The following is a 15,210-nucleotide window of genomic DNA, read 5'->3' as shown; positions in this document are numbered from 1 at the left end:
TACAAACCAGTTTTCGTATGTTCGAGCCCCGACCTGGAAGGATTCTTAGTGTCAGTAGGATCCATAGTACTAGCCATGCAATGATTCTGTACACTAAGAATCGGCTGCGAAGTCTGTTGAAACAGAATGGCCAATTTCCACAAAAGGAATGTAATGCCAGGATCTTGCTTTACTTTGACTTTGCTTATTGATTTTGGAAATTCTTAAATATTACTTCAATTCACTTTTATATAATAATAAATAAAATAATATATTTGTGGATTGTGAGAAAATCTGGTGGAATAGTGGTTCTGATAGAACTGTATAAATATAAAATAATTAACTTCGTTAATTTACATTCTTCTACCTTATTTCAATTAAGATAACCAGCTTATAAACGTAGCAAGAATCCATTGTAGAAAAAAATCCTGAAGAGGAATTTCCTAGCATTCAAATCTTATTGAATGGTCGTAAAACGGGAAACGGTTTCAATAAACAACGCCACCATACCTTCGAAAAAGTCCTATGAGTCGTCATCCTTCCGTAAAGTATGCACAAACATTTCCTCTCTTCTTTATTCTTTCACGTTTGCAATGATCGTTATCATTATGTTGAGATGAACGATCGGAGTTAGAATGATATCAAAAAACTCTTATTAGTAAATCAGCAGCGAACGGGACGCTATCAGTGTCACCATCGCCACAACGCTGCGCAATGCAACAAAACCTGTACTGCATTCAAAATCGTATTATAAGTCAGTTCAATAATATCCAAATTCAACAATAAGTCAATAATCAACACAATTTTAAGTTTTTAATATTAGTTAGATGAGATAGCACTTTGATTTGACATTTCGATCTGTATGACTCCATTCAACGAAGAACGAAAATAAACATAAAAGGTATCTTCTACATCATTTCCAAAACAGTGGGCTCGAGCTGCAGCGAATGCATCGACAACAAAAAAAATTAAAACTGATCACGCTTCGAGCAATCAGATTAGCATCGGAACGGAACGCATATAGTCAAGTGTTGCGATGCGATTGAAAGAGTGGCTTTAAATCGGATTCGAGACACTCCTCCTACTTGTGGGATTTGTTTAGCATTTTTTTTTGTTTATTGTTGAGGTCATTCTGCAATTTTTTTTTGCTCATGCTAACTGCCAACTAGTCTATGATCCGTTTAAAATCTTATTGTAAGATTTCTGTTGAGTGATCGTAAACACGGCAAACTGCTCCAAGGTCAGCACAATACCGACCAAACCATCGAATCCGACACCTGCCGGTTTCGCTGAACAGCGTTCTTCGATCTTCTCCATCTGTCCGAGAACAGCTTCAGCAGTGGCTTGTTATCGCTCGATGAAATATGCCATTTGGTGGTACGTGATGAACATTTGAGTGATTTGCTCCACGTCGCAAAAAGTGCCTCTTTTGTGACAAGTCAAAGAATAGAACTCAAATACACATTCGTGACTTGCCGATCTTTATTTGGCAGCACGTTTCAATTCCAGTTTCCGAATTTTTAAATACATCATCACGATGGGGCAATGCTTTATGGGAGGGGACTATTGTTGATAGCTGAATTTAAATTACACTGTGTTGCTTTATTTTGATTTGCAAAATGATCCCATCTGTATGCCAAACGAGACAATGCGGGGGTGCCCTTTTGTCCGTGACTTTGAAAACAATTTTTTTTAAGGCGCGTGCGAAGTGGTGCCACTAGAACGGGAATTTGTAGTTCCGTTTTTGATGTATCAATCAGGAGCACGTACATGAGATTGGCGTAAGAATTGAGGTGATCAAATTAGTTTTACAGAGTCGTGTTCTTGTACCTGTCATCAACCAGTTATTTTTTAGATGGTCAGACTTTCGTATCAATTATGACGTACGGTAGATTGACTCAGGACAATTGAAACCATGAGCACTGAACCTTGCTCTTTAATTTCGGAAGGTCACAAAACCCGTTTCGATAATGAGCTGTAGCCTGTTGATGCCAAATAATAAATTCAGCGAGGAATGATCCTATATAGCGAGAAGCCACCATTCTATTTAAGCAACTTAGAACGATGAGTTCTGAACCTACTCCGTAATAATTTTCTTGGTAAAAGCAAAGCCTTCTGTAGTATCTGATCTTTGAATTCAGAAAAACTTTTATTTTGAAAAACTTTTATTTATCTGCAGGGTAAAAATGGCTGAAAAATTCGGAAAATTTTTCGAGTGTTATCAAAAATACTTCTGAAAAATGAGTGTTTTTGTGATCTTTCACAATTATTACACATATTCAAACTGAAGCGGATTTTCTTCAGTTCGTTGCAAAATTGATCTTGTTCTGTGCAAAACTTTGAAAAACTTTACAAAAGTAACATTATTCCGTTTATAAATTGAATTAGCATCGTTGCGAAATAATATGTATTTCATTTAGTACTTCTAAATCGTCAAAATACAACGAAATCAGTTATATAAAATTCGTAGATTTTCCATGAAAAGTGTGAAAAGCTTTTCCAAAAATGTGTCTGAATGTATCCTTGTAGCGAGTATAAGGTTTATTTTGAAAAAATCATATCATCGCATTATTTTTCCAAATAATTGTGAAAGATCACAAAAACCTTCATTTTTCAGAGCTATTTTTTTATAAGACGATTTGCAACGGATCAATCTTTATATTTCTTTAGATAAAATTAGAAGGACTGATTTTGTATAATTTTCCCCATTGATGTCCCTTTTCTAGTTTCCTTTTGCTAAAATGCAAACGACCAGCAGCAGGATGATGCAAACGATCTTCTTTGAAGGAAAACTAGTTCTGTGACTTGTGCGTTTGAGGTTTTATACTTGGTTTGTTCTTACTAATGTTGGTGGGAGAACTTCATCTCGACATCCAATTCCGTCTGAAGCACTAGAAGAAATGAACCATTTTTAATCAAAGTTTACCTTTCATACTCGTACAGTAGATAGTCAGAACTGATACCTATGTGCTTGAGTATATCGAGTATATCAAGAGATATTCGCGATAAAGTTCTGCCCATTCTTGTACAGGGTAAAGTTTGAAAAGGCGCCCCATAGTAAAGTAAGTCGTATACAAAATACTGTGTTTCTAACATACAAAAACCGATTCTACACCTTGTCGCTGTTAAGTTTTACAATAGTACCGGAAAACAACAGAAACAGGAAATGAAGTGATAAAGGTATCTTACCATTTATTATCCGAGTTCTGGATGATGACGATCTTATATGGATGAAACTAAAAATCTTCCTTGACCATTCTATGGAAAGAACGACGAGATATTTGAAGAGCAGCCGCATGTTTCTGACTCGAACACGCGCAACTCTCTACAAGAGCGGATCGAGCTTGTTCAACATTTTTTGGTGTCCAGACAGTTCCAACGTTGACCATTCTACGGAATTTTTTTTTTATTTTGATCACAAAACTTGTTTTTACAAAAAAAAATCATCCGCAGCTTCACAGTATTACGCAACCGTTGAATCTATTTTCATAAAATTAGATTCGCATGGAAGGTCTTATGATCCTATAGAAACTTCCTGAATTTCATCTTGATCCGACTTCCGGTTCGGAAATAAAAAGTGAGATTAAAAATTCCAATTTAAAATTACTTAATCACTTTTCACAGAGATGGCATAACCGATTTTTAAAAATTTTGATTTAAATGTATGTACTCATGGTCCTATACAAAACTTCTGAATTTCATTTGGATCCGACTTCCGATTCCGGAATTACAGGATGAAGAGTGTTGAACATTTCAAGCAGTCATACAGAGCAGGGACGCAAAACAAGGAAAAATGGGGTTGCTGGGGGCTCAAACCTGATCCAATCGATAGGCCTCGTCTGTTGATGGCCAAACGTACCCATTCTGGCTATACCAGTCCCAAGCTTCCGGAAATAGATGTCACAAACTCTAAAATGGAACGAACTCACGTTTTTCTGCAATGGCTAGACCGATATTTACAAATTTAAAATCAAGTGAAAGGTCTTATGATTCCATACACAACTCCTGAACTCCATCCAGATCTGACATCGGGTTCTGAAATTTCGAACCGTTTTATAATGTGCATCGGTACGTACATGCGGTGGTACGGAAAAAGAAAGCACAACACCGTCTCTACGAAAGACGCACAAAGTAGCGGGGTTCGATTTCGCACACGCGGTAAAAAAACGAAAACCATCACCGAAGCTCGATTTTGAAAAAAAACACAAGCGAGTCCCTCGGCACCAAGCACACATGAGCACTAGTTTTCAACCGTTTTGAAGAAAACAGAATCACGGCACAGGCACGAATGTCTGTTACCGGTGTATGATTTTGGTTGAATACAGTGCTGAGGTAGAGACAAATCATAGCTACCATACGAGCTGTGCGCCCGAAATAAAGAATTTAAATGGAAATATTTTCATCGAAACTGCATGCTAAGCGATGTATGTGAAATTTTTACAGCCGTAATATCGTACCGGTGGTGTAGTGATATCAATCGAAACAGTTAATAATATTTACAAATACACTGTGACCAAAATAGATTAAAATTCCAATCACAAAGAAGGTTCTATGCAACTGGTTCAAAAATAATACCCATATAATCGCTTGAATTTCATATACAAAGCAACAGAAGTGAAGAATTTTACTTGGTTCGTTTATTCTCGAATAATTGGTATTATCGAAATAGAGTAAACCAAACAACTGGAGTTAAACAAAGGCTTTGTCTCTATAATCAACATTCAGAATGAAATAATCTTATCATAAATGTTAGTAGGTATTGAAAAGGGAACTAATTCCTTAAAACTAGCTAGCAAATTCTTCTAGCATGGTGTTATAAGCTTTTAACCAAACAAACTAACCGTGATTGAATCGGACAAACTTTAATTCAAATAATTGTCTTATTATTCTATTGAATCAGATTGAATTTTTTCCGAATCCGACTTCCAGGATAATAAAATAAAAATACCCTTCATATAGTTAATGACACAAAAAAGTACAATATTTTCGAAGCAGATTGTAAAACAATTCGACCTGGCTATTTTTATGACCCTAAATCATACTGAAACTGTGACAGTCTCCCGATTCCGTTTCCGGATACAGTTATTCAAAATGTTCAATATGAAACCTGCATCGATTTCTCGTGAATAGGTAATGAGAAAGGCACCATTGGTGGATTAAAACAGGTTTTTGAACTCACAAATGGTTTTAACGCACGACTGATTCTTCAAAAACGGATTATAAATAAAAACGCGGTAAGCAACCCTGCAGTGCTTCATGATGGAAAACTACCAGACGAAAATAAACCTTCATTCTTCTACTTTCCGATGCCGTTTTTGGTTACAGTATAACCGGAGAACAAAATGTGTCAGGTTCCTTTGCGCAACCCTGTGTTTACATGAAATCAAAAAGTAGCAATTTGAAAACAAAAGTTGTGCAAAATTTATTCGAAATGAAAAAAAAAAAATTGCAGCAATGACCGTAAAGTTACCGAAATACAAATAATATACGCTATTGAAACCGAACACAACCAGTGAATTTGCGTCTAGTTTATACTTTTGAAAAATATTTAACGAAGTTCATCATAGCTGCTTCAGTACACATTACTGCTTGAGCAACATGTATGAACAATAGAATGCAAATATTTCAGGGCCATCTCAAATTTCGGTAAGCGGTAGTGCTCGAAAGTATAAGCACCTCAAAAAGTCCTTATACAAAATTTGACCTAAATAGGATATGGGTAAGAGCTGAGAGGTGATTTTTTTTAATCGACTTTCTAGGATTTTGAGATTTCCGAAATCGGAAATTTTTTTAATTCCAATTTTTTCAGAATTGTATGAAACGTGGAGATGTTATCTAAAAAAAATTAGAGGGTTGTATTCAAGACACAACCGAGCACAATAACATTAAAAATGAAACGATTCTAGGGTCTTCATAATAAATACAAAAATAAAGAAGATAATGAAGATGATACACTAAACTTCACAACACTTCAAATATACTTGAAAGCTCAATTTTGGATACAAACAACATAAAGATTTAAACCTGAACAAATAAAACTATTTTATTTTATGATGATAATTTTCGAGAAACGTACAAACTTATTAATTTGATTTATATCGTTTATTAACCCCCAGTTTTAACCTAATAATGGTCGTTCCGGAATTTTGTTCATATTGTAACTTGATGTTATTAACACATGAATGAACATTGTCATAGTTACAACGTGTGTAGCCATCAGACTCTTATTGTTTTGAAGCAAATAATAATTGAACTGAAACTGGCGATTAACCAAATTCTACGAGGGTTCCTATTCAAACGATACATGTAAAAACGCAGGTAAACTTACCTTGAGTTTATCTTTGATACTATATGATATTGCATTTAATTGTACTGTATATGTGAGCCTGTGGAACTCAATTATACTACTAAACCGAGGAGACCGCTTTTAGATAAGTTTCAGAATTTAATTTTGAATCTTTTGAAGCGTTTAATTCCTGGTGGGACAACAACTTGTTCAGTCACATTGTCACGTTTTGTTCGTATGGGAATGGAGATTTAAGTATGCAAACCGATCCGTTGAAAAATGAAAACATTTTGAGCCTAAAATATTGAAGCTTTGGAATCATTTAAATGAGGAAAATCCATTAACAAATCCTCGAGGAACAAGCGCTGCAAATTAGATCCGAAAAATCAATCGCCGATAATTCTAAATTAGCCTGATAGTTACCAGAGAACCAAAATAAAATACTTAATTCAAACCAATTTTTCAATGGTATGCAATTGAAATATTCAAATGAGATTATCTCATAAATTTAAGTTAAATGTTTCCGAATCGATTGGTTGTTGAATTATATTAAACCATCAACAAATGACTGAGTTATAAGCGTTCAAAATTATGACAGAAAAATGTTACGCGATTAGTCTTGCATGTTTTAAATTGACACCCAGCCTCGGAAAGCGAAGTGTAAGGCATTTTTAATGGCAAAATCGACCAAAAATTTGCTAAATACATGGGATATTTCAAAAGAATCGGTAACCACGCTGATTCGGTTCTTCAAGAGCTAAATGAAATATAAGATACTCAAGCGAACATGGTGCTGCGCAGACAACAGGAAATTTCACCAACACATAATGCAAAAGTGACAATCCAGTAAGTGAACGCATATACAATCCAGTCATCAGCTCACTGGACGAGCTACTTGTTTCATTCACAGTCGAACATCAACTAGGCAAAGAAATTTTGTGCAGCCTATATTTATAGATTTCTCTTCGTACTACGCATAACGATACGGTGTTTTTATGCATGACGCAAAGCCTCCTATGCCGAACAAAAAGTTGACGTCATTTTGTACAACAGGGATTGGTAGATGAAAACATAGGTCGATTCCAACCATTTTTTCAATAGTATGCTATTGAATTATTGAAAAGACGTCGTCATACATGTTTAAGTTAAAAGTTTCCGAATCGATTGGTTGTTAAATTATAACAATCCATCAACAAATGACCGAGTTATTAACGTTCAAAATTATGACACAAAAAGGTTACGCGACTATTTTTGAAACTTTTAATTGACACCCGGCCCCATATAGTGAAGAGTAAGGCATTTTTAATGCCAAAAAATGCTTGCAGTTTGAAGACATTCGACAACAAAAAAAAACGATTTCATTTGTTTTTTGAGGTGACACTCCTTCTCCACCTTTCATGAAATTCTAAGACTTAACCCTCAGGGTACGGACTGGGTTACCGTAACCCGAGCGAAATTTGAAAGAAGCGCCATACGAAGAGAAGTCGGCGAGGGGGGTCCGGACCAGGGGGGGAAAAAACTTATAGGTACACACTATTAGAGGCCCAAGCGGCAGAGTCAGTCTCCGCTTTGTGTCCGAGCTAGACACATATAAACATTGTGCTCGGGTGTGGTACACCCAGTCCGTATCAAACGTTACAAAATCCAAAATTTTCAAAAAAATTAAGTTTTAATTTTCGTCTGTTTGCCGCTGAGGAATAAAAAGGTAAGTAAGAATACGTACTCTTTACTTAATTTTGTAGATTCTAACCTCAAAATAACGCGTTGTACATGGTGTAAGCAAAGTATTGTAGTAGATCTCAATCACTTGAACGTACGTCTTATATCGAAATCTTTGCTGCTCGTAGTGAATTATAACTCATTAAATTTTGTTTCTTGTAATTTTTTGTTAAAGAACACACATTAAAAACATGGCAACGCGTCGAATCACTCGAAGCGTTGCTGCTTTGGAGGAGTTGTACAAGGAAAACGAGGAGGACAGCGTTACAGAGAATGACAGTGACACCGATGTCGCCGTAGGTGCGGAAGAGGAAAGTTCTCACGATTCTGAAACAGACGCAGAATCTGAAGGAGAGCCATCGTCAGGCGAAGAAGAAACAGCTGCTGAAAAACAATTTTTTTACGCTCAAAGTAATTAATTTTAACCTTTATCATCATAAATCAATGAAACAACGTTTTTTCGCTAACTCGAAAAAACGCGTATTTTCATTTTTCAAAAAAAATATAGTTTTTGTAATAAATCAAAAAACCGTTATGGACATTTGTAAGAACTACTTTTTACCATTCAAATGCGAGTTATAAATTGTTAATATTTTTTTTTTCAAAAAGTTACAGCATTTTGAAAAAAAAACGTTTTTTACAAAAAAAAATCAAGACCCGTTAACATTTTTCATTATAATTTTTTTTCAGTCAGTTAAATGATTAATCTGACAACTCTATTATATTTTTGAGACAATTTCACACAAAATAAAAAAAAATTATTCAAATTGACAAAGTACAGCTCGATATACACCCAATCAAAGTCGCCGGGTTAGGCTAACCCTGTCCGTACTGAACGTAACTTTTTTATAGTCCGTACCCTGAGGGTTAAGGAATGAAAAATATATCGTTCTCGGAATCTTGATGAACGAATGATTCAGAATAAACTTTTGTATATTTTAGGTGATATTTCAAGTTTCTCTTTTTAATAAATTATTATTGTCACAAAAAACAATGCACAACAGTTAAGAACGATTCCTAGAAGACGTTTGTAAATTACAGCTCCGAAAATATATGTTTCACGATAAAAAGGTAGTTCGTTGTGGATTTTAAGTTATAAATATACAAACAATCAATTCTGCAATTTTGAGAATAATCATATCCTCATATGTAAAAAGTTTCCAAGTGAGAATTCACAATCGTTTTCTAAAAGCATTTGCAACGGCATGAGACGTTGAAACTGAAACAGCAATTTGTTTTCAACTGCCATAAGCATAAGCCCCTGAAGCCTCTTCTGGAGGTGTGCAAACAAGTTCTCCATGCATGAATCCATGCAGTAACTCATGTGTACGGAGGAATATAGATGCAGTTAATATCATCAATTTAACCGATTGTGCAGTGCACGAGGTGCACACGAGGACGGGACGCCACTTATTGTGAAAGATTCACAATTGATTTTTCTTTGTTTGTAATGACCGTGCGTCAAACATAAATAATTAAACGTAACTCGAAGAGTTTCATATTGCATTTCTGTTGAACCAATATCACTGATTGTCAAACATTCGATATTGTCAAAATATTAGACAAGCTATACAGTTGTTATTTGTAACAACTGAATAATTTAATGTACGGGACGGGTATAGCGTGATAGGTTAGTCGATGTCTTTCACGCAGCCCACCTGGGTTCGATTCCCAACCCCGCACATAGGATTAGAAAGGTTTTCTGGTTCGAATAGGCGAATGACCTTGAGCTAATTTTCGGATAGATATTATGTATCGCGAGCGAGTCAAGACATTCCGAACGAATGCAAAATTCTCGTGCTACAAGGAAAACTCGAACTTGATCGAAATACAGAATGGAAATTTCACACTAAACGTAAACTTCAAAATATCGTAAATTCACTCTGATTGACTATAAATGCACAAACTCCCCTATCTCGTCAAACTATTATTGTTTTTTTTTCGAAACATTCAATTTCTATTCATCGAGGGAAAGTTAACATACTATACTCTCATCTAAATGAGCTATTTCTGACAACAAAGAAAGGAAGACATTTTCAACCAGCGAAGACTCTTGATGAGTTAGCATTCCACGAAACATTCATCAATGTTTGTTAGTAATTTGTGAAAAATCGAATGATGAAAATTACAACGGTATGCTTCTCCTGATTGGAATATTGTTCGGAGTGAAAGTATCCTCGAAAGTTGGAGATGAGCAGTCCTTTCCCATTTGTTAGACGATTTGTATTTTTCTATCCGAAACGCGCTTAGAAATCTAAATATATTGATTCACTTACCTGCTTTGACGCACAAACAGGGTAAATAACAGTGCTTGTAAATGTGATATTCATATTCCCATCAACCAAACTGTGCACATAGTTTCATAGTTTCTTTCTTTTGAAAAATGATTTTATAATTCTTAAAGCTAAAAAAAAATTGTTAGTAAAAATTTTCCAAACACAAAGCGGTTCACTCAAGCATACATCAAGTCACAAAAAGTAAGTACACACACATATATGAAGGGCAAACTTTTAAAACTGCTGAACGTGAAAAGCTGCGATAGTAATTTCTTATGTCAGTCAACGAACTGCAAATCATCCAAACTAAAAGATTTCGTTTAAATTTCGAATCACGCCAAACATCGAAATTATGAGGTCAAGAATGCTACTGCCATTGATGGTGATGACGATAATGATGATGATGATGATGATGATGACCACCCATAGCCGCCATTGTGACCAAATCTAGGTCACACGTTGATGTCAGAGATCTCCGGATAAAACAGATAACGGCAAAAGGAAACCCATCACAGAACATACGAAACCGGAAACCGGAAGCATTCATGTAGCATTCGCTTCTAGCATGCAGGGCGGTAAGATTTGCGCCGGGTCGAGTGCGATGGGTAGGAGAAACTGACAGCAAGAAAGTGTAGTTAATCGACGCTCTACAGGACGCTTCAAGTTGTCAAGCAGCTGAACTAGCAAGAAAAAAAAATTACGATCACTCGGGTTAACTTATTACATGGTTTTATAACTTTGTTAGTTCCATTCGATGGCTCTTGGCGTTGCTTCGATAATCAGTGTGGAACTCACACACACACACATTTCTAGCGTGGTTATAATTCTAAAAGGTTATGTTACGGGTTCGAGCTGATCGATCTTTAATTAAGAAATCGAGTGCGGGAAGTTAAACTAGTTTTGCCACTAAACCCGACAGCGATTTACTCGATTTCAATGGGGGTGAGACTGGAGACTTACGCTACTATTAATCTAAATTGAGTGCTTACTGGCTACTGGGTGCACGTTTATCATAAAAATGTATAGATATTACCTTGTGCAAGAAAGTGCTAGAGGTGACAGACTACGTGTTTTCAATAAAATCGTTCTAGAAGGAATCGAAATACTAAACCTACTTGCAAATAGTTTTTATTAAATCACAAGTCACTGGGCAGATAATTACTTCCATAAACTAAAGTGCATCTAACTTTCGTACAATTGAATAAATGATTTTAAGAATCAAATAATATAATACTTTTGGGTCTATTCGAATGTCCTAAATCGACCAATAGTATTACATACTCTACAAACATGTCAGTACCGGATTATACGAAATGTGCACACCATCAATTAACACAGAAATAAAATGTGAATTAACAATTTCCTTCACTGAAAACTAACAAAACAGTAAATAAATTACGTTTTAAATATTTCAATAATATCCTAAATGTGCAGATTTACGACTGGGCCGAGCAAAAACTATAATTATCAGATTCAAAAAATTTCAGAAAGTAAAACTTTAAAAAACCTAGATAATTTTCTTACTAAACTTGAGCAAAATTTTGAATTTCATTCCGCTGAGTTAGCTCTGGCCCAGTCCGTACACAGAAAACCGAACAACAAAGAATTGATACTTGATTGATTCAAAACAACAAACCAAGACTCATACCGTTGCTTAATCAGAAAACAACCGGCAAACGAAACACGAAATCAAAACAAATCTAGCAAAATGAACACTGCGGTGCTCGGTTTGAATAATGAAAACGCAAATAAACTTACTGCCAGGTTAGACTTCCGGTAATGCCCTCGCGCAACCGATCACGCAACGACCGTTGCCGGCTCGGACCGGGTCCGGTCGGAAGTGTCGGTGGGCTGCCGCCGGTGGTCGATGACATTCTGGGACTAGTACTGAAGAGCGAGAGTTTGCTCGGACTGCTGCTCACTGTGACGGCGAGTGACGGACGGGTGCGACACGGTTTTTTTTTTTTTCACCACCCGGCGGGAAGCAAGGAACGGATGCATACGCGGACGATACAAGGGATTGTTCGATTTAAATGGTTAGCTTATTAAAAAAAAAATTTCAATTTTGTAGTTGTGTCATTTGATGAGTTGATGAGCAATACTGCAGCTGAACGAAGATGAGGTGAATGTCGAAGAATGGCAGGACCCGTAAACGAATTTGCTAGTGTTGATTTGGGTATGATTTTTTGTTGTTGCAAAATTTTGTAAACGAAATAAAAATAAAGCAAATATTTAATTAAACTCTGCAAAAACAGATACGGATCGAATTTCATAATCTACTAGTTCATCTTCGAAAACTTCGATTCTCCTTTTCTTATCATTCAGAATTATGTTCTACATTATGTTCCATTTATGATTAGCCCAAACAACTTCTATACGTCTTGTTCTATTTTCTACACAATATTCTTGTACATTTTGCACTTGTTTGTTCACATTATTTTTTTTTCAGCTAATTAATTCTTCTTTTTCGTTTTTATTTTTGCTTATTTCACAACTTAACTTTGGACTTTTTATCAAAACTTTTACACTTGAATAATTTCCACCAGACCATAAGTCAACGAACCTTGCCACAATGAAGGTGGTAGGTACGTATTTTGGCCCTATTAATTTCATCATTGTTCCAATCTGCTGCAGATAAACCGAGGTAACATACCTACTTGGACATCGATGAAGATCGTAAATAGAGATCTAGACATAGTGTCCGATTTCTGATTTCAAATTTCCGGTTTCTGATTTCTAACTGTTCGTTTCTTGTTTCAGGTTTTTCATTTCAAATTTTAGCTTTCTCGTTTCACTTTTCTTGTTTCCTGTTCCTCGTTTCTTGTTTTTGATGTCTGGTTTCGGATTTTAATCCCCTAGTTTCAGGTTTCTGGTTTCTTGTTTCCAATTTTTGGTTTCTTGTGTTCGTTTTTTAGTTTCTCGTTTCTTGTTTCTCGTTTTCAATTACTGGTTTCCGATTTCAGATTTTTGATTTCGGGATTTCGGTTGCTGGTTTTAGATTTCTGGTTTCTTGTATTCGATTGCTGGTTTCTCGTTTCAAGTTTCTTGTTTACTTTTTCTGGTTATTTATTTCTGGTTTACGGTTTCTGATTTCTGTTTTCTTGTACCAGATGTTTCGTTTGAGGTTTCTTGTTCTTGAAAGTTTGATTTATTGTTTTCGATTTCAGGTTTCTAGTTTCACGTTTCTCGTTTCTTTTATTTTTGTTTCTCGTTCCTGGGTTCTGGTTTATGCATCTTGATTTTTTGTTCTAGGGTTTTAATTCTGGTGGCTGATTCATGAATTTTGGTTTTTCGTTTCATGCTGAAACCTGAAAACCTGGCTCCGACTTTTTGTTTCTTGTTTTAGATTTTTAGTTCATTTGTTTCTGTTTCTCGTTTCTCATTATGTGCATCTGGAGTCAAGGGTTTCTGATTTCCTGTTTATGATTTCCAATTTATGATTTCAGGTTTCTGATTGCTCATTTTTCAATTCTAATCTCTAATTTCTAATTTCTTATTTCTTATTTCTAATTTCTAATTTCTAATTTCTAATTTCTAATTTCCAATTTCCAATTTCTAATTTCCAATTTCTAATTTCTAATTTCTAATTTTTTATTACTAATTTCTAATTTCTAATTTCTAATTTCTAATTTCTAATTTCTAATTTCTAATTTCTAATTTCTAATTTCCAATTTCCAATTTCCAATTTCCAATTTCCAATTTCCAATTTCCAATTTCTAATTTCTAATTTCTAATTTCTAATTTCTAATTTCTAATTTCTAATTTCTAATTTCTAATTTCTAATTTCTAATTTCTAATTTCTAATTTCTAATTTCTAATTTCTAATTTCTAATTTCTAATTTCTAATTTCTAATTTCTAATTTCTAATTTCTAATTTCTAATTTCTAATTTCTAATTTCTAATTTCTAATTTCTAATTTCTAATTTCTAATTTCTAATTTCTAATTTCTAATTTCTAATTTCTAATTTCTAATTTCTAATTTCTAATTTCTAATTTCTAATTTCTAATTTCTAATTTCTAATTTCTAATTTCTAATTTCTAATTTCTAATTTCTAATTTCTAATTTCTAATTTCTAATTTCTAATTTCTAATTTCTAATTTCTAATTTCTAATTTCTAATTTCTAATTTCTAATTTCTAATTTCTAATTTCTAATTTCTAATTTCTAATTTCTAATTTCTAATTTCTAATTTCTAATTTCTAATTTCTAATTTCTAATTTCTAATTTCTAATTTCTAATTTCTAATTTCTAATTTCTAATTTCTAATTTCTAATTTCTAATTTCTAATTTCTAATTTCTAATTTCTAATTTCTAATTTCTAATTTCTAATTTCTAATTTCTAATTTCTAATTTCTAATTTCTAATTTCTAATTTCTAATTTCTAATTTCTAATTTCTAATTTCTAATTTCTAATTTCTAATTTCTAATTTCTAATTTCTAATTTCTAATTTCTAATTTCTAATTTCTAATTTCTAATTTCTAATTTCTAATTTCTAATTTCTAATTTCTAATTTCTAATTTCTAATTTCTAATTTCTAATTTCTAATTTCTAATTTCTAATTTCTAATTTCTAATTTCTAATTTCTAATTTCTAATTTCTAATTTCTAATTTCTAATTTCTAATTTCTAATTTCTAATTTCTAATTTCTAATTTTTAATTTCTAATTTTTAATTTCCAATTTCTAATTTCTAATTTCTAATTTCTAATTTCTAATTTCTAATTTCTAATTTCTAATTTCTAATTTTTTTATTTCAAATTTCTAATTTCAAATTTCTAATTTCTAATTTCTAATTTCTAATTTCTAATTTTTAATTTCTAATTTATAATTTCTAATTTCTAATTTCTAATTTCTAATTTCTAATTTCTAATTTCTAATTTCTAATTTCTAATTTCTAATTTCTAATTTCTAATTTCTAATTTCTAATTTCTAATTTCTAATTTCTAATTTC

General features: G+C 33.6%; 1 protein-coding gene across 5 annotated transcripts in view; it reads right to left on the bottom strand.

Annotated features, from left to right (window-relative positions):
* LOC131430093 (TLD domain-containing protein 2) overlaps positions 1 to 15,210 on the bottom strand; it is a 514,027-nt gene that overhangs the window by 409,986 nt on the left and 88,831 nt on the right. For 4 of the 5 annotated variants that reach the window (XM_058594764.1, XM_058594767.1, XM_058594765.1 and 1 more), the window contains one exon: positions 12,019 to 12,181. The exons of the other annotated variant lie outside the window; for it this stretch is intronic. In XM_058594764.1, the coding sequence (XP_058450747.1) occupies positions 12,019 to 12,181 (163 nt within the window). The remainder of the gene's footprint in view (positions 1 to 12,018; positions 12,182 to 15,210) is intronic. 5 annotated transcript variants of the gene reach the window in all.

The sequence above is a fragment of the Malaya genurostris genome, chromosome 2 (assembly GCF_030247185.1).
Source record: "Malaya genurostris strain Urasoe2022 chromosome 2, Malgen_1.1, whole genome shotgun sequence".
Classification (NCBI taxonomy): Eukaryota; Metazoa; Arthropoda; class Insecta; order Diptera; family Culicidae; genus Malaya; species Malaya genurostris.
Note: the sequence above shows the minus strand (reverse complement) of the source record. Positions and strands in the feature narration are given on the sequence as shown.